The sequence below is a fragment of the Lepidochelys kempii genome, chromosome 5 (assembly GCF_965140265.1).
Source record: "Lepidochelys kempii isolate rLepKem1 chromosome 5, rLepKem1.hap2, whole genome shotgun sequence".
In the NCBI taxonomy this organism is placed as follows: Eukaryota; Metazoa; Chordata; order Testudines; family Cheloniidae; genus Lepidochelys; species Lepidochelys kempii.
Window position 1 is genome coordinate 44,545,149 of NC_133260.1, and position 23,380 is coordinate 44,568,528.

At 43.6% G+C, this 23,380-nt stretch overlaps 1 protein-coding gene across 1 annotated transcript; it reads left to right on the forward strand.

Annotated features, from left to right (window-relative positions):
- Positions 1–796: 796 nt before the first annotated feature.
- CENPH (centromere protein H) lies at positions 797–23,013 on the forward strand. Its single transcript, XM_073344114.1, has 9 exons — positions 797–1,038; positions 2,539–2,594; positions 3,146–3,194; positions 5,401–5,475; positions 9,034–9,090; positions 9,696–9,759; positions 11,494–11,545; positions 12,411–12,574; positions 21,895–23,013. Exons 1-9 carry the CDS (start codon positions 887–889, stop codon positions 21,985–21,987), a joined length of 762 nt encoding a protein of 253 aa, XP_073200215.1. The 5' UTR covers positions 797–886; the 3' UTR covers positions 21,988–23,013.
- Positions 23,014–23,380: the final 367 nt, after the last annotated feature.

The window sequence follows — 23,380 nt, forward strand, 5'->3', positions numbered from 1 at the left end:
AATCACTACACTTAGATGTAATGTTGCAAGTGCACTTAAAAACCAGGAACAAGCATGAAACAGTGCTACACCTCCGTGCTTGAAAAGTGAAGGCAAAGGAGTATTTCTGTTAAAATCCTCTTGGCTAGAGCAGCAGAATGTCAGGACGGGGCTGAACTGTGAAATGAGCTGGGTATGAAAGTTGATAAAGGAAAGGACATGGGCGGGCCAGGTCACACAGCAGCTCCGTGCCTGGCTGGAGTCTAGTGTGAGGGGCAAAAACACTTGCGGGTGAAGTATGCAACGCATTGCTCAGATTAGCCATGGTGTGGTGCGGGGTCAGAGCACAATAGTGCCCCACCCTGCCCCGGGCACCATCTACCCCTAGACAGCTGCCTTGTCCACCAACTCCAGCTCATGCTGCGTCTGCTTGAGCCATCCTCCCTTTCGGCTGGGCATGCTGCTGGAGCCATGAACCCTCTCCCGCCTCCCTCCCGGTTGTGTCAGCTGGAGCCGTTCCCCTCCCCCGCCCCGGCTATGCTGGAGCTATGAACTCTCCCCCCTCCCCGGGGCTGTGTCTGCTGGAGCCATCCTCCCGCCCCCCGCTGGGTATGGGGGAGCTATGAACCCTCTCCCCCCTCCCGGCTGGCTCAGCTGGAGCCACGCTCCCCGCAACCACCCTGCGGGCTCCCTCGCTCCTTCCCGCGGGCACTGTCCTCTCATCAGGCCTGAGAGGAGAATGCCGAATTACGAGCCCGGGAAGCGACCGGAAGGATTGCTGGTACCCAGCCAGGAGTAGCCGCTGGCCGCGCTCATCGATGGCGCTAGTGACGTGCGGCGGCGGGCGGTTTGAAGGCGCAACCCGGCGGCGGTTGAGCCGCTGTCGGGCGTTGTTGCCGCCGCCTGGATGGAGCCGCTACAGCGAGTGGAGGCCGCGTCCAAAGCCCTGGGGAAGCTGGCGGCCCACAGCGCTGCCGCCGGTGGATCCGTGGAGACCGGGGCGGCCTCGAGGCTGGGGGCTGAGGCTGGCGAGAAGCTGGACCTGGTGACCCTGTTCCGGTCAGTACTGCGGCTCGGGGCCGGAGCTGGCCGCGCCTGCGCTGCGGGAGTCTCCAGCGGCCCCAAAGCGTCGGTCGAACCCGCGGATCTCCGCGCCGGGCGGGGCCTGCGGCCCCCTCCGCCGAGCCTCTCGCTCAGAGCCGGACGCGGGGACCTGGACTGAAATGACCCCCGGGCCAGGCTCAGCCCAGCCCTTTCTCTGTGACGCCCGGCTCCTGCCCTGGCACTCTCCGTCCCGGGCCCTGGCGTGTACGGGAGGGGAGCCGAGGGCGGGCCGAGCCCCCATCCCATGGGCCTACGTGACCTAGGGATGCAGCCCGCCCAGATCTGAACCTCTCCGGGTTGCTGAAGCGTCCAGTAGTAACCATGTCTGGTGACTGATATTGCACTAGCAAAGCCTTGGGGCCCCCTCCCGAAAGAGCCAGGGCTAAGCCTGGAGCCCTTCAATTCTATGCTCAGTAAAACTTCGCCATGACATTGTAATATGGAGGTCTGTGTAGCTGAGGTTATGTCTGAGTAAAGGGACTGTTGTCCCCTTAAATAATTTGGGCGGGGTTTGTTGGCTAGTTCCCACTATCAAAAGGAAGGGGAAGGGTCATTGGGAAATCAGAAGCCTGAGACTAATGGTCCCCAGGGGCAATGGGGAGAGGCCAGTGCTCCAGGTCAGGGCAGGCAGGCTAATGAGGAAGTCAGGAGGTTGGGAGGGAGGCATGCTCCATGTGAGCTGGAATTGCCTGGGTCATACAGAGTGGGCCTGAGCTGAGCTGGGGAGCAGAGCTGTGCTAGTCAGAGAAGCAGCCCTGGGATCAGGCCAGTGCTGGGAGCAGAACCACAGAAGCAGCCCAGAGAGTAGTCCTGTGCTGGGAGCAGAGCTGCAGCAACCAGAGCTAGAGGGGCCAGAAAAAGCAGCTCAGGGAGCTGGAGCCAGAGCACCAGCAGTGCTGAGGTAGAGTGGAGCTGGGGCTGGAGCAGTCCGGAGCCAGGTGTAGTGAGTAGCTGGGGAGATGGTTCCTATCTTGGTTAATTCTCCACTAGGATTTTTACATGGATATCTATCCTGATGAAAACACACACTCTTTCTTCCTTCCCTCCCTCCCCCTTCAGTGAAGATGTCACCTTAGTCCATTGAGGTCATTGTTATCACAGTGACTGTGCTATTATAATTCATTGTTGGTTTGAGGATGCCTTTAGAATAACAGATACTGTTAAAAAACAAAAAAAAAACCCAGAACTTGCAAATATTTTGCTGGGTATGCTGCAAAATACTCTTTTGATAGTGTTGTTGGAGAGGGCTGAGGGTATACTTCTCACAATAACAAATGGATGGAAAGGAGTTTTTTTAGATGTCTGACTTTCTTTTGAAGTGTCTGGGATTTTATTTGTTGTATTTATGATGATTGGGGGTGTCTAGAGCTTTAGATTAGATGTCTTTATTGTTTTAAATCTAAAAAAATAAAATGATAAAATACTTTATTTTACTTTTCTTGTTTCCTCTTATAGACTAAGAGAACAAATAAAACAGCAACTTATGGAATATAATACAACAGTTCATTCAGGTAAGTCTTTGTCTTTCTTTGATTCCTGTCCATTAGCTCCACAGCAACAATGGAGCCAAAGTCTTCCACAGCTTTCTGTTTTGTATCACTTTCCTGGCTTCATTCATCTTTAAACCTTTTTCTCTCTGTCATTCTTCACCGTGTCTATCCAATGCAAGTAAGTGTACATGCTGTCATAACAGAAAATAATGTACCTGCACGCTCTATCTTAATTTGACTGATATTGCAGTAAAGTAATAAAAGATGAGAAACCAATAATAAATGTAAACATTTTAAAGTGTTTCTTATTTTACAAACAAGATGCTTGTTCAGATTTTTGTTAAATACCTTATTCTTGCACTGAACATCCAACCTCTTTGTTTGCAAAGTTATAATCGTGTGACAATGGTGTGGTTTTGGAATTTCAAATTAGACCCTTTTCAATATCATCACAAAGTTAAAACTATAATAAAGACTTCCAAAAATCTGTTCAACTGACATCTCACATGTTCTGTGTAAACAGATTTTTTTTTTTTCAGTCTCGCTAACTTAAAAATATTATTTATTTCCAGGTGAAGAAAGCATTCCAGACCAAGCCATAGAAGAAAAGCTATTTGAGGCGTATGTCTTCTGATAACTATTTTTAACTTTTAAAATAGGAGTAAGGGGAAAGCTGTCATAGGTTCTATTCTTACTGTTCTCCTTTTAATAAGAATGTTGGATTAATTATCAGAGCTTTAATTTCCCTTGTGGAGTGCAGAGGGGGAAGCAGAGAAATTTTATTCCGCCCCTCAAATATTTTTTCATATGATGTGGACTCTGCTCTCTCAGACCCTTAGTCTTCAGAGTGTTGGCTGGGATTTAGGTACAAATATCCAAGTGCTAAACTAAATTCCACTTTTAAATGAGAATAGAATCTTATGTAGAATCATAGTATTTTGCCTATGTTAGGCATTCAGATAGCAAGTTGCATTTAGGGTCCAAAACTACATTGGACTTTCAAGTTACTGGTTCCTCTTATTAATTATGCTTTTATAATAAAGATGCTTTAAAAAAGGGAATGTACTCTTGTAACTGGTTGTAGTGATCAGAATATTTCTAATATTCTCTTTAAGAGTTCAGATAGATAAGCATCAGAAGCAGAAACTAAAATACAGATGCTATTTTCAAACAAATATTTCTAATGATTCAAACGGTGGGAGATACAGAATTCTCTAAATAATGTGTTCTTACTTTTCTTTCTGGTCTTTAAAATGCTGATTATGAATAGAAAAGTGAAGGCATTCCCCTTCCTGATTTTTCTCCATCCCCAAATCTGTTCATAGTAGGATTTTTGTTCTGTTAGATATTTTTAAGCAACCATAATCAGAGGAGAATCATGATCGCAGTTTTTGGCACTAGTTCTGAGTGCTGTTTTGAATTACTGAGGGACAGCAGGAGCTTCTAGTATTATGGCCTACAGGAAAAAAACTAACACATTCTTGTGGTGATGCTAGTTAGTTCTGCAATGTAAATATCCTTACATAGGAAAAAGTCAATAATATTATTTAGGTTGCAAAACTGGACACAAAGTTAGGAATTGCCAGATTCATGATTGCTCATGCAATCTTAATTCAGCCCTTTTGTGCATCCAGTTTGTGTGTGGAATGAGACAGAGGTCCTATGCAAAAAATAGATTGTGATTGTGTAATTAAGATCATAATGCGTATACTCAATGTGGTTGAATTAAGGCTGCATGGACAATTATACATCTGGCACTTCCTTTAAATTTCAAGTGCTTGATTTTTGTAGGCTAAATAACGTTCTTTTAACTTGGGGATTTGGGTTTGTTTCATGTGTAATTTCCTCAACAAAACTGTTAGTTTCACAGTTAGGATTTAGTACATGTGTCTCATCAGGAGGATTTAAACCCTCAGCTTTCAATACTGTAGCACCAACTTCTACAATTTGGGCTACAAGACTAACTCTGATAGTGGAGGGCTGGCACCATGTGCTGAATCCAGGGAGTGACTGAGGGGAACTAGGTCTGACTCACTCCCTCTGCCACTTGGGAGCTGAGGGAGCTTCTGTTCCGTCTGGTGCCTCCAGAGTAGGGATGAGGATCTTTGACAGGATGCTGGGGTCAGGAGAGTAGTGGGGAGATTCTTTCCCTCTCCCTGCTCTGGTATAGCTTCTCCGAAGTATTCCTAGTGGACAGGCTGCTGTTGCTGCTTTGGTGGCAGCGGGACTAGGCTCTTTAGAATGTTCATTGGGTTTGCAGGCTACATCTTCCTGAGTAGCCTAATTACACTTTAAAAAGCAGTTAAATCTGAATGGAATTTCATGGGACAAATAAAAGGTACTTCTATAGACTAGAGGATTTTTCCCTGCCGAGTATTAAAGATCTGCTGCAGAAATGGAGGTGATGATCGTTCTTAAAGAAAAGGTCACAAGAATACTTCATCATAGAGAGTTTAGACAAGCAGGGGTTGCTATCAGCTTCCTCTATGTTTAGTTGTGGGGGGGGGGTTCAATCTGTGAGTTGGTGGGTCTTAGTGGTTCTCTTTAACTTTTGTTCCTCCAAATTATTATACAAATATTCTTTCTGCCATAGCACTGGAAACCAAGTTGATATAAAAGCACAGCAAAACGCATGTACTGTGATACCAGTGGCACAATGATACCATAATCAGGAATCCTCTGCGTTTTAAAGGGGAAGTTCATCAATAATATATTGGAAAAGTGTCTTACTCCAAAAGAAGACAGTGTAACCATGTTTTATTTAAAATGTGTAGTTTTTGTTTGTCTATAGAATTCTAAAGTCGTCTTCTATTGCATTTGTTTTTAGTGCCACAGAAGATCTGGAAAGAGAAATGGAACAAGCGAAAGTCTCCTTTCAAAACAAAACACTGGTGTTACAAAGGTAAAGCTCTCCTTAAAGTTTTATTCTGAAATTTTGTTTAAATAGTAACAGAACTACATAAGACTTTATTAATGTTGAAGCAAGAAGTTAGAGTTGCAAATAACATCAAAATGTTAGAATGGTGGTGTCACGTTTTGCGGTGCAATCCACACTAGTGAGGTTGTGTCAGTACCTGCCCTGTAACTCTGGGGTGCCTTAAATGCTCTGCTGCTGTGGCTCACAGCCCAAACACCAACAGTCAGCAAACAAGTATACAATGTCGGTTCAGCATTCTGACTCCACCAGCTGACCTAGAACACAACAGCCCCACCCTGGTCTCCACCAGCCTTGGTTCAAGGTAAATTTCTTACCAATCTTTTTCTTTCTAGCCATGACAGACTTTCAGTCAGGACATTCCACAGAAGTACAAGATGCTGGTTTCCCTTGTCTTCCTAGGTGAAAGATCTTTGCCTAAGCAGGTTTTTCCACTTATATTCCGTTCCCAGAGACTTCAATTACCTTGGCTGCAGGAACTCTGACCCCTTGTGTGTCCTGTCTTCTCTCTACTTATATCTGCCCAAACTCAGTTTTTTCCCCAGACTCGGATGACTACATGGTATTATTCCTTTCCTGTGGACTTCCCATTCCCTTGCTGATTTGTATGTAAATAGGGTTTCCATTGTTTTTGGCCATACCTTGCTTAATTGCACTGGAGACAGGTAGATAGTTCCTTTTCTTCCTGTCTGGGGGAAAACCTGTTTCTCCCTGTGGTTGGTCACAGACTTTAAAGTATAATATCATTAAGTATCCATAATTCCTCATATAGTGTTAATATCTTTGTGAAATGTATGTATTAATCACAAGTGTTAGCTTTCATAAAAGACTTTACTTGATATACTTTTATAATACAGTAATGTGTATAGTCAGTCGATTCAATTGCTTATCATTTGAGGTTCATGCTCCTGCAAGAGGCTGTCTCCACTCACACTAGCTGATGGCTTTGTTTACCTTTTATGAAAATATAACTTCATTGTCTCTGCCTGATGACCAGGCTGGTCAGACAAACACATATTCCTTTGTCTAAGGCAGACTGGGCTTAGGCATTGCTTGCCAAACACCTTTTAAGAACATAATTCTAGCACATATCCATAACTTTGTACACACCCTCATACATACATCATGCAAGAATATTAATGATCAGTGAGTTACTAGTTTTCCAATGATATGTTAGATGCCACCTTGTATATAAATCATGGGTATATATCATGACAACAGTGTGTTAGGTGTAGTGAGTATGCCAGGCTTGACAAGAGCTGCTGACACAGCATAATGAACCACCAGTGGGCCTCTGTCACGGGTGACCAAAAAGAATGTAGACAAATATACCTTGTAAAGGGACATGAAAAGGATAAAAACAAATAATACTCCAAACGTAAGTCATGGAAGTGCCCCAATGCTGAAAAGATGCATTTTCTCATCTATATTCAAATAAAGTCTTACTAAAGCTAATAGGACTGTTAATGTGAGAAGTTACTTATGTGCATAAGTCTTTGCAGGCATAGGCTCATAAACTGTACATTTCTAACACTTCAGTTGAAGAAGTAATCTCTGAATTTCCTGCACCGTAAATACAATGAGAGAAACAGGAAGCAGGAATTAAGAAAATAAAGCTTGCTTTTTCCAGCTTGGGTACCTAGGCATTGATCTTCTTTAAGCTATTTATTAGGAAGCTCATAATACAATAGATCAATGAAATTAACATCAATAAAATATGGTACCAGTTCTGGAGTACAGGTTCACAAAATAAAATAATAAATCCAAATTCCTTCCTCTCTCTCTCATTATCAGCTTTTTAGGTATATAATTGAAAGGTCAGAACTGAATAAAAAGGCATTTGTTATTTAATTATCTGTTTTTAAAATCTTTGGTTTTCTATTATAGATTTTAAATGACAGTCATTATTAATCTTTGAGAAAGAAACTAGATTTGACTAAAATTTATGAGAGAGAGAGAGAAGAGTCTTTTGGGGGAGGGAGGGGCGATGAAAGTGGCAACACTGGCAAAAATGTTGCCTTAGTCTAAGGGCTTGTCTACACACAGAATGCTACAGTGGCACAGCTGTTCTGCTGTAGCAGTTCAGCAATTCTTCCATTGACCTAGCACTGTCTACATGAGGATTTATGTCATCTTAACTACACCACTCAGGGGTGTGGATTTTTCAAACTCCTGACTAGCGTAGTTCAAACTGACCTAATTTTCTATTGCAAACCAGGCCTAATTTCCACTAGATATGTCTTCCCTCCTCTCCCCTGTCTAATATTCTACCAAATCTCCAGTGAGATCTCAGTGGCTTCTGTGCTCAGGGAGTTTCTGAATGACAGCTTTCTTCAGATCCTAAATACTGCAATGCTTCGCAATGTCCCACAACTGGCTAATCCACAATTCAACTCCAGAGAGGAGAGCTGCTATTGTCAGATTGTCTAGTTCTTCCTAACAGAACCCAGCTCCAGGGAGGAGAGCTGCGGGAGACCTGGCTAAGGAGAAAGTGTGGAACTAACTAATACAGCCCAGTTCCAAAGAGGAGAGCTGGGGATTCCTGCTTAAGGAAGTACTGAAAAGAGGTAACCCTCAAAGGAACCGGGAAGCATTCCTGGCCCACACGTGGTTTTCAGGCACAGGAAAGAAGAGTCTCCAGAAGGAAGGAGACAGAGACTGTTAGTTGGGCTTAACCTAAGGCAATGAATGTCCCTAGGTATATGTGAGTGAGCTTCTACCTGTGCTTTTGGCTGTCAGTAAATGAGACTCTTAAAAGGAGATGGAGGGGCACTGTTGTTTATGGCCCAGGGAAGGGAAGTGAGGAAGGGTTGACCTGTGGTACCATGCCTGACTGAAAGGGGGTGACCTCCATGCCATCTCACAGACCATCAAATTGTTCACTCTGCTTGTATGTTAGATCCTTCCCCCAAAGTCTTTGTCTGTCTGGTCTATTTAGACTGTAAACTCTTCTGGGTTAGAGTCCATTATTCTACATACAAGGGCTAGCACGATGGGACCCTGATCTGTTAAGCTCCCTAGGTGCTATCCTAATACAAATAATTAACAACTGTTAATAATTAACAACAAATTCATTGGAACATAGGGACAGATTATTTTTATATAAAAATGCAGCATGCGTGGAAAGCAGTAGCTCTCCTGCATTGGTGTTTGATTCCCTCATAGAGATCCACGTCCCTGCACACCACCTTCTCTCTCTCCCCCCCTACCCCCTCATTCATAGTCTTGGATTAAGGAGGATTACTGAAGTAATTGAAAGAATTAAAGAGTGGTTGGGGGACATTCTCACTTTAACACACACAGAACCTGGAGGGAGCATATTATGTTTTTTTTAATGCCATTTATAAGAGAATCCTCAGATACAATACATTTTGGGTATCATCATGTATTTTACATATACACCAAATACATGAGAGGAGAACAGATGCTCAGAACTCAGCTTTTCTTTCAGATTTATCTAAGGTTTTGTTTTTTCTTTGGCTTTCGCATCAACCAGAATTTTTCCTCTTTTCCCACCATGTGTAGGATCCAGCTTATGGATGCCCTCAGAACCAAACTGAGACACAATGATAGCGACTCAAAGTAAGGTGCTTTTTTGTGTGCAGTGGGTGGGTGGGGAGGTGGACCTGACACTCCAGGATAGAGAGCCTGCCAAACTACCTATGTTACTTTTAATATGCTTTCCCCTTTCTGTTTGTAGCACAGTTCTGCTGGGTAGCTAGAAAGTGGTACTAAGGGATGCTGTCTGAACAATTGGCTTGGGCACCCTTCCTTCCCATTCTAGGAAATAATAATGCTCCACCTCCCATGATGCCTTCACCGCTAGCCTGAAGGCAAAAGTTCTAGGTTACTTCTTAACCTAGATTTTCTTTTGCATGATGCTACCGCCACTATCACCTTGATGCCTAGCAAGTTGTGTACCTTTTGCACAGCGCTAGAAGTGTTGAAAATTAAAGCCTGTCAGCCTGATGATCTGATGAGGGTGCAAAGAGAATATTTAATTGATTTATTGAACTGTATTTAGCATAATATACCTAGGGAATAAATGTTTACATTTTCAAGTGTTAAGCACATTATGCTTTTAATGATGCTAAAGGAACAGTCTTTCCCTAATTCAAATCATTATGGTTAAAATGTTCATAGTGTTAACTTATGGTTTGGTAATTAATTATTTGTTCCCTCATTAGGTTGATCTTGGAAACTATAAAACACATAATAATGCTTAGTACTGCAATACTTGAATCTCAGCAGGCAAGTATCTTTGGTATTACTAATTATTGAATCATTTTCAGACTTTAGTGGGTTGCCAAAAAAATTTTTTTTTTTTTAATTTAGTTCTGAAATGTGGTCTGATTCTTTTAGGAGAAAACTCTAACTTGGTCTAGACTGTTGACATCTTAGGTTTGAGATTTATGTTGCTATTGAACCTATTATGATGGGGATAATAGATGCTGTAGATTTGTGTTTGGGACTGCCTTATCTGCTGGAAATTAGTCTACAGCAATTGAATCAACAGCTATAGAGAGGAAGGGACATTAGCCAGAACTGCTGTGAGGAGCCTGAAACACGACGCATTAAAATCAACTCTAGAAAAGGAAGTTTTTTATGTTTTCAAGGCATTGTGTGTTCCATATTTACAGTTTTGATGTAGTCTCTATCAAATTTAGTCTATAATTAAAAAGACTGCTAGTCTGTGGATTCACAGACTTTACGGCCAGAATGGATGACTGATTTATCTAGTCTAACCTGCATAACGATCACAGAATTTCACCCAATAATTCCTGCTATAGTCCCAATAACTTGTGGTTGAACTGGAGCGTCATTTAGAAAGACATTCAGTCATTGTTTAAAGACTGCAAGTTTTCCAGACAGGTCATTCATGGAGCTCTTTTCTCTATCCTCAAATTTTAAAACTTCTTTCTCAGTATGTGGACACCAAAGCTGGATGTAGTATTCCAGTAGTGGCTTCATCAATGCCTTTTATAGAGCTAATGCATGCTTACTTTTACTTGAGATTTCCATGTTTATATATCCAAGAATCAGGCTAGCCCTTCTAGCTACAGCTTTACATTGGGAGTTCAGTTGGCTTTCTACCATGTCCCCTTATTCTTTTTCATAGTTGCTGCTTTCCAGGATAATTCCTTGTCCTGCAACTGTGACCAGCATTCCTAGATATATAACTTTTGCAATTGGTTGTATTAAAGTGCATATTGTTTGACTGCACTCAATTTACCAAGTGATCCAGATTGCTCTGAGTAAATCTGTGTTTTACCCTGTTCATGACTCCACCAATCTTTGTGTCATCTGCAAAGCAGTGATGTGATATATATTCTTACAGATCATTAATCAAATACTGAAGAGCATTGGGACAAGAATCCTCCAGAACTTCACTAGAAACCTCTCATTAATGGAGAATCCTCAAGAATTACATTTTTGAGATCTGTCCAAATATGTGCCTTACTGACTTTGTGTAGTGCTATTTATTTTAATCAGAGTATTGTGTAGTAGTAAGTCAAATGCAGAACTGATCTTGAGATCTGAAAGTCAAGCTGGATTTTTCCTGGTTCATGCATCATCACCTTTAACAAATATTCTGCAAGCCAAATTGTGCCCTCAGTTACAACTGTACAGGTCTGTTGTCCTCAGTGATCTTGTACAGATGTGATGTAAGGCAGAATTTGAAAACTGGAAATTCACAAGCAGTCCTGCATTTGGAACTTAATGATACACAAACCAAAAAAACATAGTTCTCATTGACAGTAATAAAATTATTTAAAAAATGATTTTTTCACTAAAATAAACAGGTGACTGAATATACAAAGAGAGAGTCTGCTCAGTAAAGTCCCTTTTTACATAGAACTGCACTTTACCTCATTTTATTCTATTTAATTTATTTTGTGTATAAGATTAGTACCTATTAAACATAGTACTACAGATGGACAATATATTAATATCAATTTGTCGAATCCTTTTTCTTTAACACAGCAAGCACGTGAGTTGGAAGAAAAACTGAATGAGATTAAAAAAAGGAGATTTGGTAAGTGTATATAACTTGTTAGCAAGCATATATTGTCTTGCTACCTTCTGTATCTTTCAGATTGTAATCTCAAACTTTTGTGACAGGCTTTAAAAAGTGTCTGCTGACAACTGCATTATCTTATATAACTAAAATTCTAGATGTAAAACTTTCTAAAAATTAAGTATGATGGGTACATGAAAGTGAGCTGGTATGTTGAATGTCTGCAGGCAAACAGGACAAGTACTATGTTTTAGAACAAGGAGACTGAAGAACTTCAAAAGAATGCAGTCTAATTCCACTGTTTCCTACTAAACCTCATTTAGAGTGCTTTAGTACAACAAAACCCTATCTTACAATACCTCTTCACATACCATTTTATCATATTGTACCTTTGTGTAATGTTTTGGCAGAAAAAGAAAAGTGTGATTCATAAAGATCTCTTCGTAAAGAATAATAATTTTTGGGGGGCCAGGGGAGGAGGGAATGGTTGTAACATGCCTACATGACTTGGCCAGGGGTTGGATTTGGACTTCTTTAAAACCATTCTTCAAACCTAAATTAATATATTATATGCAGATCTTTACAGATATCTGTACCAGCCTTTTGAATGGCATAGTTAGTTAAAACTACTGACAAAACAATCAGCTTTGTTCTTTTACTGTCAATTTAACATAGGGAAAGCGTGAGTCTATGTTTAGAAATCCAGGGCACCCAAAATTTTCTTCTAACAATCTCTTTACCGGATCATAAAAATTAGAAAGAGCAAAATATATTAGGTAAGATGGAACATCATTCTGTCAGTCCAGGAATTGTTCTCTACAGTATGTTTGCTAGGATTTTATCCTGTCTAGTCTAATCTTTCTTTTTCTGTGAATTGAATTAGCACTAAAGCAAGCTGGAGAACACAAACTGCTACAGATACACACTCTGAAGAAAAAACAAAAAGAGGAACTAGAGGGTATGGAAGTGGGTGAAATGTTAAAGAGAATATGTAGAAACTTGCAAAAAGAAACACAGATGACTACGTTAATTCAAAATATCTTCCAGGTAACTTAATCTGTTGCTTTGAAAACAGGACAAATTTGTAAGTCTCATTTCTATCGTATCTCAACCAAACACAATTTATGAACTTTTAGTAGACATTCAACTATTTTTTGGTGATGGCTATTTACTTGAGAGAAATACATTATAGAATCTTTAAAAATGTCTCTGATTAACTTACTCTTTTAAAATTGTAATTTTTATAAATGCAAACTAGCCTGTATGTAAATACCATGATTATGGTACTTCAAAAACTGAGAATCTGAAACTGTCTTAAACTCTTTTTGAAATGATGTTTACTAGATTTTTATCCATTTGTTATACCTTTTTAAGGTACTTAAATGATATGATAGATCTTCTAGTTGAATGTCCATTAAATCCCAATTAGGAATGAACACGGGATTAAAAGTCTAGAGTGGAAGAAGGGGGAGAAGCATGTTTTGAAGGTTTTGGATATTAAGAGGAGAAGGGCTGCTGGCTGTATCATCTTCTGTAAAGATGAGTGGCACTGGGGAAAATTTCAAAGGGAGCCCCATACATTACTGTGTTGAGTGATCCTATGTTTACCAGAGGTTGGTGTGGATATTAGCATTGCATTAGTAACTCCATAGTTAAGTATGAGAAGGTACTTCCATTCTAAGGGACTGATCTAGAACCCACTGAAGTCAAGATGGAGATTGCCATTGTCTTCAGTAGGCTTTGGATCAGGCCATAAGTAAGGCTAAGATTATGTCACAGAGGTCGCAGAAGTCATGGAATCTGTGACTTCCAGCAACCTCCGTGATAGTGAGGGCCCCACAGCTGACCAGTGACTGCCGGCTGCATGAGAGGCCGCCCCCTACCCCGCAGCTCCCAGCTGGTGGCGGCAAAGGGACCCTGGAGCTGCTCAAGGCTGGCAGCCCCCCTTCCCCCCCCGCAGCTTCCCAGCCCTGCAGGGCAGTGGGGGACCCCCAGCTCCAGCCCTGCAGGACAGCGGGGGGACCCCTCTCAGCTGCTGCCAGTAAGGGGGGTGAGGGTGCTGGATCCACCTCCCTCCTCGTTTTGTCATGGCTATTTTTAGTAAAAGTTAGGGACAGGTCACGGGCAATAAACAAAAAATCACGGAAGCTGTGACCTGTCCCTGACTTTTACTAAAAATATCCATGACAAAATCGTAGCTTTAGCCATAAGTACCTATTTTCTCTTGTTCTTTGAGTGGCTTTGCGTATTCCCACTTGGGGTACTGTGCCACCTTGTGGTGCCTTGCAGTAGCACCTACTAGCAGTGTCAGCTGGAGCCGTGGTTCTTAACCTGGGGTCTGCAGACTGTGTCTAATGGGTCCACTTAGACTGAAAACTGACTGAACAGAATTCAATTATATTTACAGACAATAGAATTCCAAAGGGGTCTACACTTCCACTTGAAATGTTTTAGGGGTCTGCAAATGAAAAAAGGTTGAAAACCACTGAGCTAGAGCACTCTTTTTTTGTGTCCTGATCCTCCCCTCAGCATCACTGATGTACTGAGGTCAAGGCTTTACAGGGGCAGAGCATTCTCCCCACATCAGTTCCTTCCAACTGCATGCCACAGACTGATGTGAACCTCTTCATTCTCACCGGAGCATCTTTTCTCAATAGTTAGTGTGAGCTGTTAATTTAGTCAGTTAGTGATTCTTTTTCAGTTCCATGTCATGGTGGAACTAAAGAAACAGAAGAAGCTGGGATTTAAGGCGTGCTCTTTTGCCGAGCCATCTTTCCAGCATCCAGCCATGTGCGGTGTCTGAAGTGCCTGGGTAATTCATCATCTTCTGGGTGTTTAATCTGCCAGACCTTTACTCTGAGAGCCCATAAGGATAGGGAGACCCACCTTTTAGCTCCTTCTGAAGGAATGCCTTGAGGCCAGGCCCTCTGGATCCAAACAGTCCTTTGAGCCAACAGTCATCCAAAAAAGGCAAATTTTGGCCCCTGTGGCCCCTCAGCAGCAAAGGATTAAAGGTTTTCAAGGGGCTGCATCCCCAGTCGGGATTGAATCTCTTCCCTGTGGCTCCCTCATTTAAACCTCTGAGGCTACATGTGGCCAAACACAGGGCCATGTGGCCAAACACTACTGCCCTTGTTCCAGAGGAGAGGTCAAGAGACAGTTCGGCCACCTTCATCAATGCCATACCTCACGCCTTACAGCTTTCCAATCCTGGCAGAACTCCTGTGACTGCAGGACCATGATCAACTTTGATGTCCACTTCCAGATCTAAGAAGACAGACTTCGTTGCGGCCTCAGAATTAGGAGTCATCAGTGCCTTTGGTGTCGACTGTTCTGGTACCAAAGAAAAGGAAGTATGAGGACAAAGTGACCACTGTTAGCAGTGCTGGTTCCTGTGCATGGGAGCTACTGGATCTGTCCAATTCATACAAGAGTGCTACAGCCCCAAAACACAAACCAGTTCCCCTTCACTGTCAGTATCATGGGAGATGGACTTGAGTCCAGCACCAGATCTGATATTGTCTCAATCTTCAGATCTGCTGTCTGTTCCCATGTCGTCAGTTCCAGAGAATTCTATCATTATGGGAGACCAGGTTCACTTCTTGACATCACTACACATGTCAGATCCAAGTGTGAACGTAACTGGGCTTGTGTTCTAAGAGAAGGCCCATTTCCCGAACTCGGATCCTCTTCCACATTCCACATCAGGAAGAAGATACTAGAAGGTGTGTGGGGACCATTTCACAGATCCTCCTGTTCTCCCTCTTCCAAGGACCACTGCAGGTTCTCCACAAAAAGCCAATTCCCCATATTGGTCCTGCTGGATCTGCTGTTGTCCCTGGTTCACTCTCTCTGATCCAGACCCAGGTTTTTACTGAGGGAGATACAGGAAGAATGCAGAGACTGACAGTGTGATTGGGACCTGCCTTTGGTCCTCCCCGGCTAGCATATTCCCACATCCTAGTTGCTAGGGAGGCTGGCAGCCCTGGGGACTATGATTGTACTGGGGGCCACCTCAGGAATGTCTGAGCTATTCTCCATATGGATGGAGAGGTAATGTCTCATCTGCGAAGGATCCAGAAGCCCAGAGGTACTTTTATCCGACTCTTCTGGATCCACTGATGATACAGGCAGTGATTCCTGAAGTTTTGTCCAAGGGAGAAGAGTAGGAGGAGGTAGCTCCCCTCTTTTAACAGAAGCAGATGGACACGGATTATGAACCAAATCTATCACCTGACAAACATGTGGGGGTGGCTTCAGCCTCCTCTCCAGTTGAGGATACTATGCAGTTCCACAATCTGGTGGACAGCATGGTTTCCATCTTGAATCTACCTGTGGTATCTTTGGAAGAGACTTTCTGCCTGGTATTCAGTGTCTATGGTGCTACAGCTAAGAGTAGGATATCCCTACCCATCCTGGATGGACTGCTACAGCCAGCCAGATCCATTTGGTCCACTGCTGCATCATCAGCCCATCTCCAAAAAGCCAGATAAACTGTACCAGGTACCTTCTGAAGGTTTTTCTTATTTTCATGCCCATCCTATATTCTGTTCCCTGGTGATGGCTGCTGCCAGCAATAGATCAAGAACTGAGCAGAAGCATTCCATACCAGCTGATAAAGAGGGCAAAAAGATCAAGTCGTTGGGGAGAAAAGTGTTCTTCCTCGTCCCTCAGTATTACGGTGATGAATTATCAAGCAACCATGGCCCATTACCAATTCCATTTATTGGGTGGGAAATGACTATTTTTATTTGACCTGCCGAATGACAGAAAAAGGTTGGCTAGTGCCCTCCTAGTAGAGGGTCAGAGTGTAGCTAAACTTTCCATTTGAGCTGCCTTTGATGTTTCAGACTCTGTTGCAAGCGCATTGGTGTCTGCTGTGACCATTAGGAGGCATGCATGGCACCATTCCTCATCCTTAACTATGGACACTAGACTTAAGCTGGAGGGGAAGGTCTGTTTAGTGAAAAGACAGATGAGTTACTGAAAAACTGAAGGATATGAGATCGATGGCTCGTTATCTGGGTCTGATTCCCTCTCCTAGAAGGAAGCCCTCCTCTCCCCCTTTCAGGTACGAGAGGTAATCCTGTCCACAGTCTTCATTGTCCTATTTTTTTAACAGATTGGACATCCGCAATACCAGCAGCAGGCAGTTTCTCAGTCAATATGAAAAAAGGCCTTTCAAACCAAGGTCTAAACCTAAACAAGCCACTGCATCAGCATCCTCATCACAAAGCCTCAAGCCCCAGTTCTGACAAGATATGCAAGAGTCAAAAAACCAGTCAACTAAGACCAATCTATTCCTTAATTTGGGAACAGACTAACCTACTTCATCAATGTATGGAGGCAAATTGCCTTGGACCAGTGGGTCCTAGAGATTATTGAAACAGGCTATGCCAAACAGTCCAAAGGTTGCCTCCCTGCAATTTTCCCTGTCCTTCCCTCTTCAGGAATCCCCACTCTCAAGGTGATTCTTATTGCAGAAGTAGAAACATTTCTTCTGATAGAAGCAGTCAAGGATGCTTTCAAATACCTGAGAGGCCAGGATTTGCAGAAGAAGGCTGAGGGATTTTGACTGTTATTCGATTGATGGGCCTTGAACATGTACATATGGAAGTTTTGGTTCCATATGTTGACTCTGGCCACCATAGTCCCATCACTGTTGGTCATGGATTGGTTCACAATTCTCTATCTAAAAGATGCATATTTTCATACTTCATTTTGTCAGAATCATTGCAAGTACCTTTGATTTATGGTGGCTAGTTGCCACTTCCAGTATAAGGTGCTCCCAGATGTCCTTTTTACAGCACCCAGACTTTTTACAAAGTGTCTCTCTGTGTTGGCAGCTCATCTGAGGAGTCAAGGTACTTTTGTTTACCCTATTTAGACGAATGGCTACTGAAGTTCTCTTTGCACAAGGATCTGTTAAGCCTTATTGTCTTCATGACCAATCTGTTTTCAGACCTTGGGCAACTGAGAGAGAGCCCAAAGTCAGTCCTCTGCCTTTCACAAAGGATTCTCTTTATAGGTGCCATGCTGCAGAAGGGAGACCTTTTTCTGCCAGAGGACAGATTTATTGACAAAATCAGAGGTTGTCTAACTCATCATTAAAAGTTAATTTGCCAGCCATCTCCATGTATTACACTCTAGTTGATCGTAGATTGTTGTTTGTTCATTTGTTGGGTTAAAACATTTATGAAATGTGTATCCCTCTGTTAGAGACCTTGCCCCTTCTTGAGACCTCAAGTTGAGGTTGGCCATACTGGTAAAATTGCCCTTTGAACCTTTACCACAGGGGTCGGCAACCTATGACACGCGTGCCAAAGACAGCACGCGAGTCGATTTTTAATGGCATGCTGCTGCCTGCCGGGTCCCAGCCGCCGGCCCCGCTCAGCCTGCTGCCGAACCCAGGCTGGGACCCCAGCAGGCAGCAGCGTGCTATTAAAAATCCTGCCCTCCCCGGCCTGCTCTTCTCCGTGCCCCCACCCCCAGCGGGGGCAGGGTGAAGAAGCTTGGTTCTGCCGGCTGCTGCTGCAGGGTAGGCAAGTTCCCCCTCCCCCACCTCTTCCCCCAGTGTATTGCGTTCCTGCCCCTCCTCTCCGTCCCTGCTGCCGATCAGCTGATGGCCCTTGCGAGGGAAGGGGAGAAGCGGAATTGGGGAGGAGGCGGAGAAGAGGTGGGGACGGGGCCTTGGGGAAGGGGGTTGAAATCAGGGCATATCCCCTCCAGCCCCCTGCCCTGAGCTGCCCTGCGCAGGGGGATGGGAGCACCCCCAGCCCCCTCCCCTGACCCCTACACCCTACCACACACACCCCAGCCCCCTGCTCTGACCCCTGCACCCCCCTCACACACACCCAGCCCTCTGCCCTGCACGACCCCGGCCCTGATTCCAGCACCCTCACACATACCCAGCCCCCCCACACCCCCTGCCCTGACTCCTGCACCCCCCCCCACCCCCCCGCATTCCCACCTGCACCCCTCGCACCAAATGGAAGCTGCCAGGTAAGCACTCCACACCAAAACCTCCTGCCCCAACCCTGAGCCCCCTCCCTCATTCTAGCTCCTGATCAGATCCTACACCCCAACTCCCAGCCTGCTCCTTCACCCCCAGCCCTGTGCTCAGTGCACTCCCACCCTCAGCTCAGTGCAGAGAGAGAGGAAGAGAATGGGCTAGAACGAGGGAAAAGGTAGGTTCCCACTCTATGTAGGCAGGGCCGGGATCCCAGACTGGCAGTGGGCTGAGTGGGGCTGGCAGCCAGGAGCCGGCAGCTGGAACCCCAGACCAGCAGCGGGCTGAGCAACTCAGCCCACTGCCGGCCCCACTCAGCCCACTGCCGGTCTGGGGTCCTGGCTGCTGGCCCCTTGCCAGCCGGGGTCCCGGCCGCAGGCCTCACTCAGCCTGCTGCTGGCCTAGGTGAACAGAACCCCAGGCTGGCAGCGGGCTGAGTAGGCCAGCGGCCTAAGACCAGCATTTTAATTTAATGTTAAATTAAGCTTCTTAAACGTTATGAAAACCTTGTTTACTTTACATACAATAGTTTAGTTATATAATATATAGACTTATAGAAAGACTTCTAAAAAATGTTAAAATGTATTGCTGGCACGTGAAATCTTAAATTAAAGTGAATAAATGAAGACTCGGCACACCACTTCTGAAAGGTTGCCGACCCCTGCTCTACCATTTATCTATCAAAAGGGCTTTCGTTATTGCCATCTCATCAGCCAGGAGAGTGAATTGAATGCAGTTCTGGCTAATCTGCCTTTCACTTCTTTTTATACGGACAAGGTAATTCTCGGACCTGATCCCAGATTTTTACCTGAGGTAGTGTCTGATTTCCATATCAATTAGACCATTCATTTGTTGTTTTCCCCCCTAAGCCACACTAATAAGGGGGAATCTGTCCTACACGCTTTGGATGCCTGATGAGCCCTCACCTATTATCTGGACAGGACTAAATTTTGTAAATCTTCTAGATTCTTATGCCAAGAACCACATGAGAGATGCGGTTTCTTCCCAGACTTTCTCGATGGATTAAACAATTTATTGCTGAATACTACATGTTGGCAAAAGCTCTGGTACCTGCTGCTATTTGATTGCATTCCACTAGAGTCATGACTACTTCCTTGGCTTGTCTTATGCAGGTGCCAGTTGCTGAAATTTGCAAAGCTGCAACCTCGACTTCAGTTCACACATTCACTAAGCACTGTGCCTTGAATTCGGCTTCTAGGGCGGATACCAGATTTGGCAAAGTGGTGCTTCGGTCTCTATTCAGCTAGGACTCTCTGTGCCTAGTCTTATGAGTCTGTCCCATAAATGGAAATGTGCAGAGCTAGGCAAAGAAGTAATGAAGGTTCTTCAAGTGATTGCACATGTCCATTCCACTGTAGGTGTTTGTGCCCTCCAGTGCATGGCTGTTGGAGAGATTTTACCCTTAGCAGTACCTGTCAGGGTGGCTCCAGCACATGCTGCTGTCTCAGGCACGCTGAGCAGGCATAAAGGACCAAGCTGCCACTGACCCTCCTCAATTCCTTCCTACTACTCATGACAGTTGTTGGAGCTCCCTATCCTTGCCTACACAAGTCTTTAATCTACACTAATTATACACAGGTTTCAGAGTAACAGCCGTGTTAGTCTGTATTCGCAAAAAGAAAAGGAGTACTTGTGGCACCTTAGAGACTAACCAATTTATTTGAGCATGAGCTTTCGTGAGCGGTGGGGGGGTGGAGGGTGAGAGAACCTGGATTTGTGCTGGAAATGGCCCAACCTGATGATCACTTTAGATAAGCTATTACCAGCAGGACAGTGGGGTGGGAGGAGGTATTGTTTCATATTCTCTGTGTGTATATAAAGTCTGCTGCAGTTTCCACGGTATGCATCTGATGAAGTGAGCTGTAGCTCACGAAAGCTCATGCTCAAATAAATTGGTTAGTCTCTAAGGTGCCACAAGTACTCCTTTTCTTTTTAATTATACACAGGTACTATTTACAGATTTTGACTAGAGTGGAGGGTGGGTGGGTTGGTTGTTTTGTTTTCTGTAGTTCCAGCACCCAGTTTAGATACTGGAGATATGCTGTACTCTCTGGGTTTCAAGCCTTGCCACTCTTGTGATAAGGCAATGCCTAATAGTGACCCTCACCCCAGCTCTCTTAAGTGTTTGAGGGAGGCTCATGTGAATGACATGTGTGACATCTGTAAGGGCTTTAAGCCCTATTCCATCTGCTGATGGAGTTGGCGCCATGTCCTCCATCTGAGCCATCTACCTCAGTTCGGGTACCAAGCACCTCCGTGTCAGTGCGCATCACATGTTTGCCTCTTACTATGTAATCTCTCAGCAACCTAGAGACTATGCTAAATTTGGATGAGTGGTCCTTCCGCCCCTCTTCAAATAGACTCTAAACTCATCTCCAGATGGGACTGCTTTTGAGTCACCTACAGTGAAAGGGACATAGGCAATCACTCGAAGAAAAACTGTTACTAACCTTTCTGTAATTTGTTCTTTGAGCTGTGTTGCACGTGTCCATTCCACAATCCACCCTCTGTCACCTCTCTAATGGAGCTGGTCTGGTAGGAAGGAACTGAGGGGGTTGGGGTAGCTCAGCCTTTTATGCCTGGGCAGTGTGTAAGAGACAGCAGAGGGTGCTCAGGCCTCCCCATCAGGTACCACTAAGGGTAAAAACTCTCCAGCTGTGCACTCGAGCACACAAACACCTACAGTGGAACACCTCTCAAAGAACAACAGTTACAGAAAGATTAGTAACCATTTTTTACTTGTAACCAGAGTTTGAGATGGCTCTGCATGTTCACACTTCCCACCCAGCTTACATCGCTGTTGGAGTCCTTGTTTTGTTCTGTCTCTGGCTTTGTGGTGGAAGGAACTGAGGTGGGAAGGGAGCTCAGACCCCTATCTAGCCTTGCCCTCAGTACATCAGTGACACCAGGGGGCGGGGGGGAATGAGAGTTCTCGAGCTGACACTGCTAGAAGGTTCTACCACAAAATGGTGCAGTACTCCTAAGTGTGAATATACTGAGCTAGGTACAAGTTACAAGTAAGTAGCCTTCATTTTTGTAAGCACTTGAATATTTCTTGAGGGGAGCTATCCTTTGAGTTGAAATTAATACTTCCTGTTAGCAGCGCCAAAATCATATGCATGGTGTTAAAACAACACATTTTCTGTGTTTTGAGTTACTAAAATTACATGAACTGATAAATCTTTATGTACTGATTCAAACTTTAAAAAAAAGCAATAACTTAGGTAACTTCTTAATAAGTGACCATTAAAATAGTGCTTTAACATTTTAGGGTGTTGTTTTTTTTTTAACTGGTTTTCCTATGGCATTTAAACTAATGATAACTGTCTTATTACAGAGCATCATTATTGGAAGTAAAGTCAACTGGGCAGAGGATCCAGTTTTAAAGGCAATTGTTCTACAGCTTGAGAAAAATGTGAACTGTATCTGAATAAGCCACAAGAATTTTTTTAAAGCTATAGTTTTTATATAATATGCATCAATAAACCGGAGTTCAACTAGACTGACGCAAGTAATGGTAACAATAGCAAGACAACGTAAGAGACATTGAAAACAGGACCTTTCTACAAGTGCATTTCCTCTGCTATGGTGGTTCATATGTGCAATTACATAGTTGTTGGTGCAAAACTGAATCATTATTTTAAGGGCTTAGATTGTAACATTACAGTCTGATCTGAGGTAAGTACATAGCTGCTCAACCCCAGGAGCTGTCCAGGGAAAGGACTGCAGCTGTCTAAGTCCTGTCTGTCCCTCCACACCAAGGAGCACAATGATCTGCTACTGGCTGGCACATTGAAGGGTGGAACCAAGGTTCTGCTCTCTTCCCCCCCATCTTCCTGCCTGGGAGTGGGAGTAGCAGTCCCCCCTGGTGCTGTTCCTCCTTGAAGTGTGACTCTCACTGTGGGATAGCCTGTACAGGAGAGTAAAGGGGCACCTCACTCCCCTTATTCCCCTGCATCCTTTCCTAAGGACATGTCCCAGTACTGCACATTGTGAAAATTGTATTCATACAAAGGTTGTGTAGTAGTTATTTACAAAGGCTACCATTGATAACCAAGGTAGCACTATGGCCAAAAGTGTTGTGTATGATTTAAAACTTTAAAAAGTTGTGCTCATTTTATTTTTTATGACTTCAAAATTACTCTAAATGATGATCAAAACCAATTTAGTCTGTGCTATATCTGCTACTATAGCTCTCTAACACCAGCTTCAATAAAAATTGTCTGTCCTGAATCACAATAGCCAACAGAGAAAATGGCGGTTGTGCAGAAGGCATGTGGAATTTTTATATAGGCCAGTGCCTGAGTTTCTGAGTTGAGGACAAAACTCTTAAGATGAGAATGTGACTTCTGTTTTTGTTAAGCTTCAAAATGCAAAAATAGATTAAACTATATACTGTAGTTTTTAAGTCTATTTCTTAGTAATAACCTCAATAAAATGACTTGTGCTGACTGCTTCCCTTTGTCTTTTCATGAATCTTTCAGTTCTTCTGAATTGGTGATAATATAGTAAATGGTCTGTATATTTGAATGTTCCCATGTGAAGTAATATGTATGGATGACTTGGTGCTATTTTAGAGCTTACTGACTTCCTTCTGTTGACTCAGACAGGCATGTTAGTTTGTATTTAAGTGACTGCAGACAGAAAATTCAGTATCTTCCATTGTTACAGTTGTGTTGGTCCTAAAATATGAGAGAAAAGGTAATTAAGGAAATGTCTGTTCTTAGACCACTGTCTTCTGGTGAAAGATACCAGACCTGAAAAAGAGCTCAGTGTAGCTTGAAAGCCTGTACCTTCCACCAACAGAAGCTGGTCCAGTAAAA

Excerpts from the sequence above, each read along its gene's own strand:
- CENPH (XM_073344114.1), top strand. The coding sequence starts at position 887 with ATGGAGCCGCTACAGCGAGTGGAGGCCGCGTCCAAAGCCCTGGGGAAG. Across the intron at positions 3,195-5,400 it reads GAAGAAAAGCTATTTGAGGC|TGCCACAGAAGATCTGGAAA; the intron begins GTATGTCTTCTG and ends ATTTGTTTTTAG. Across the intron at positions 9,760-11,493 it reads CAATACTTGAATCTCAGCAG|CAAGCACGTGAGTTGGAAGA; the intron begins GCAAGTATCTTT and ends TCTTTAACACAG.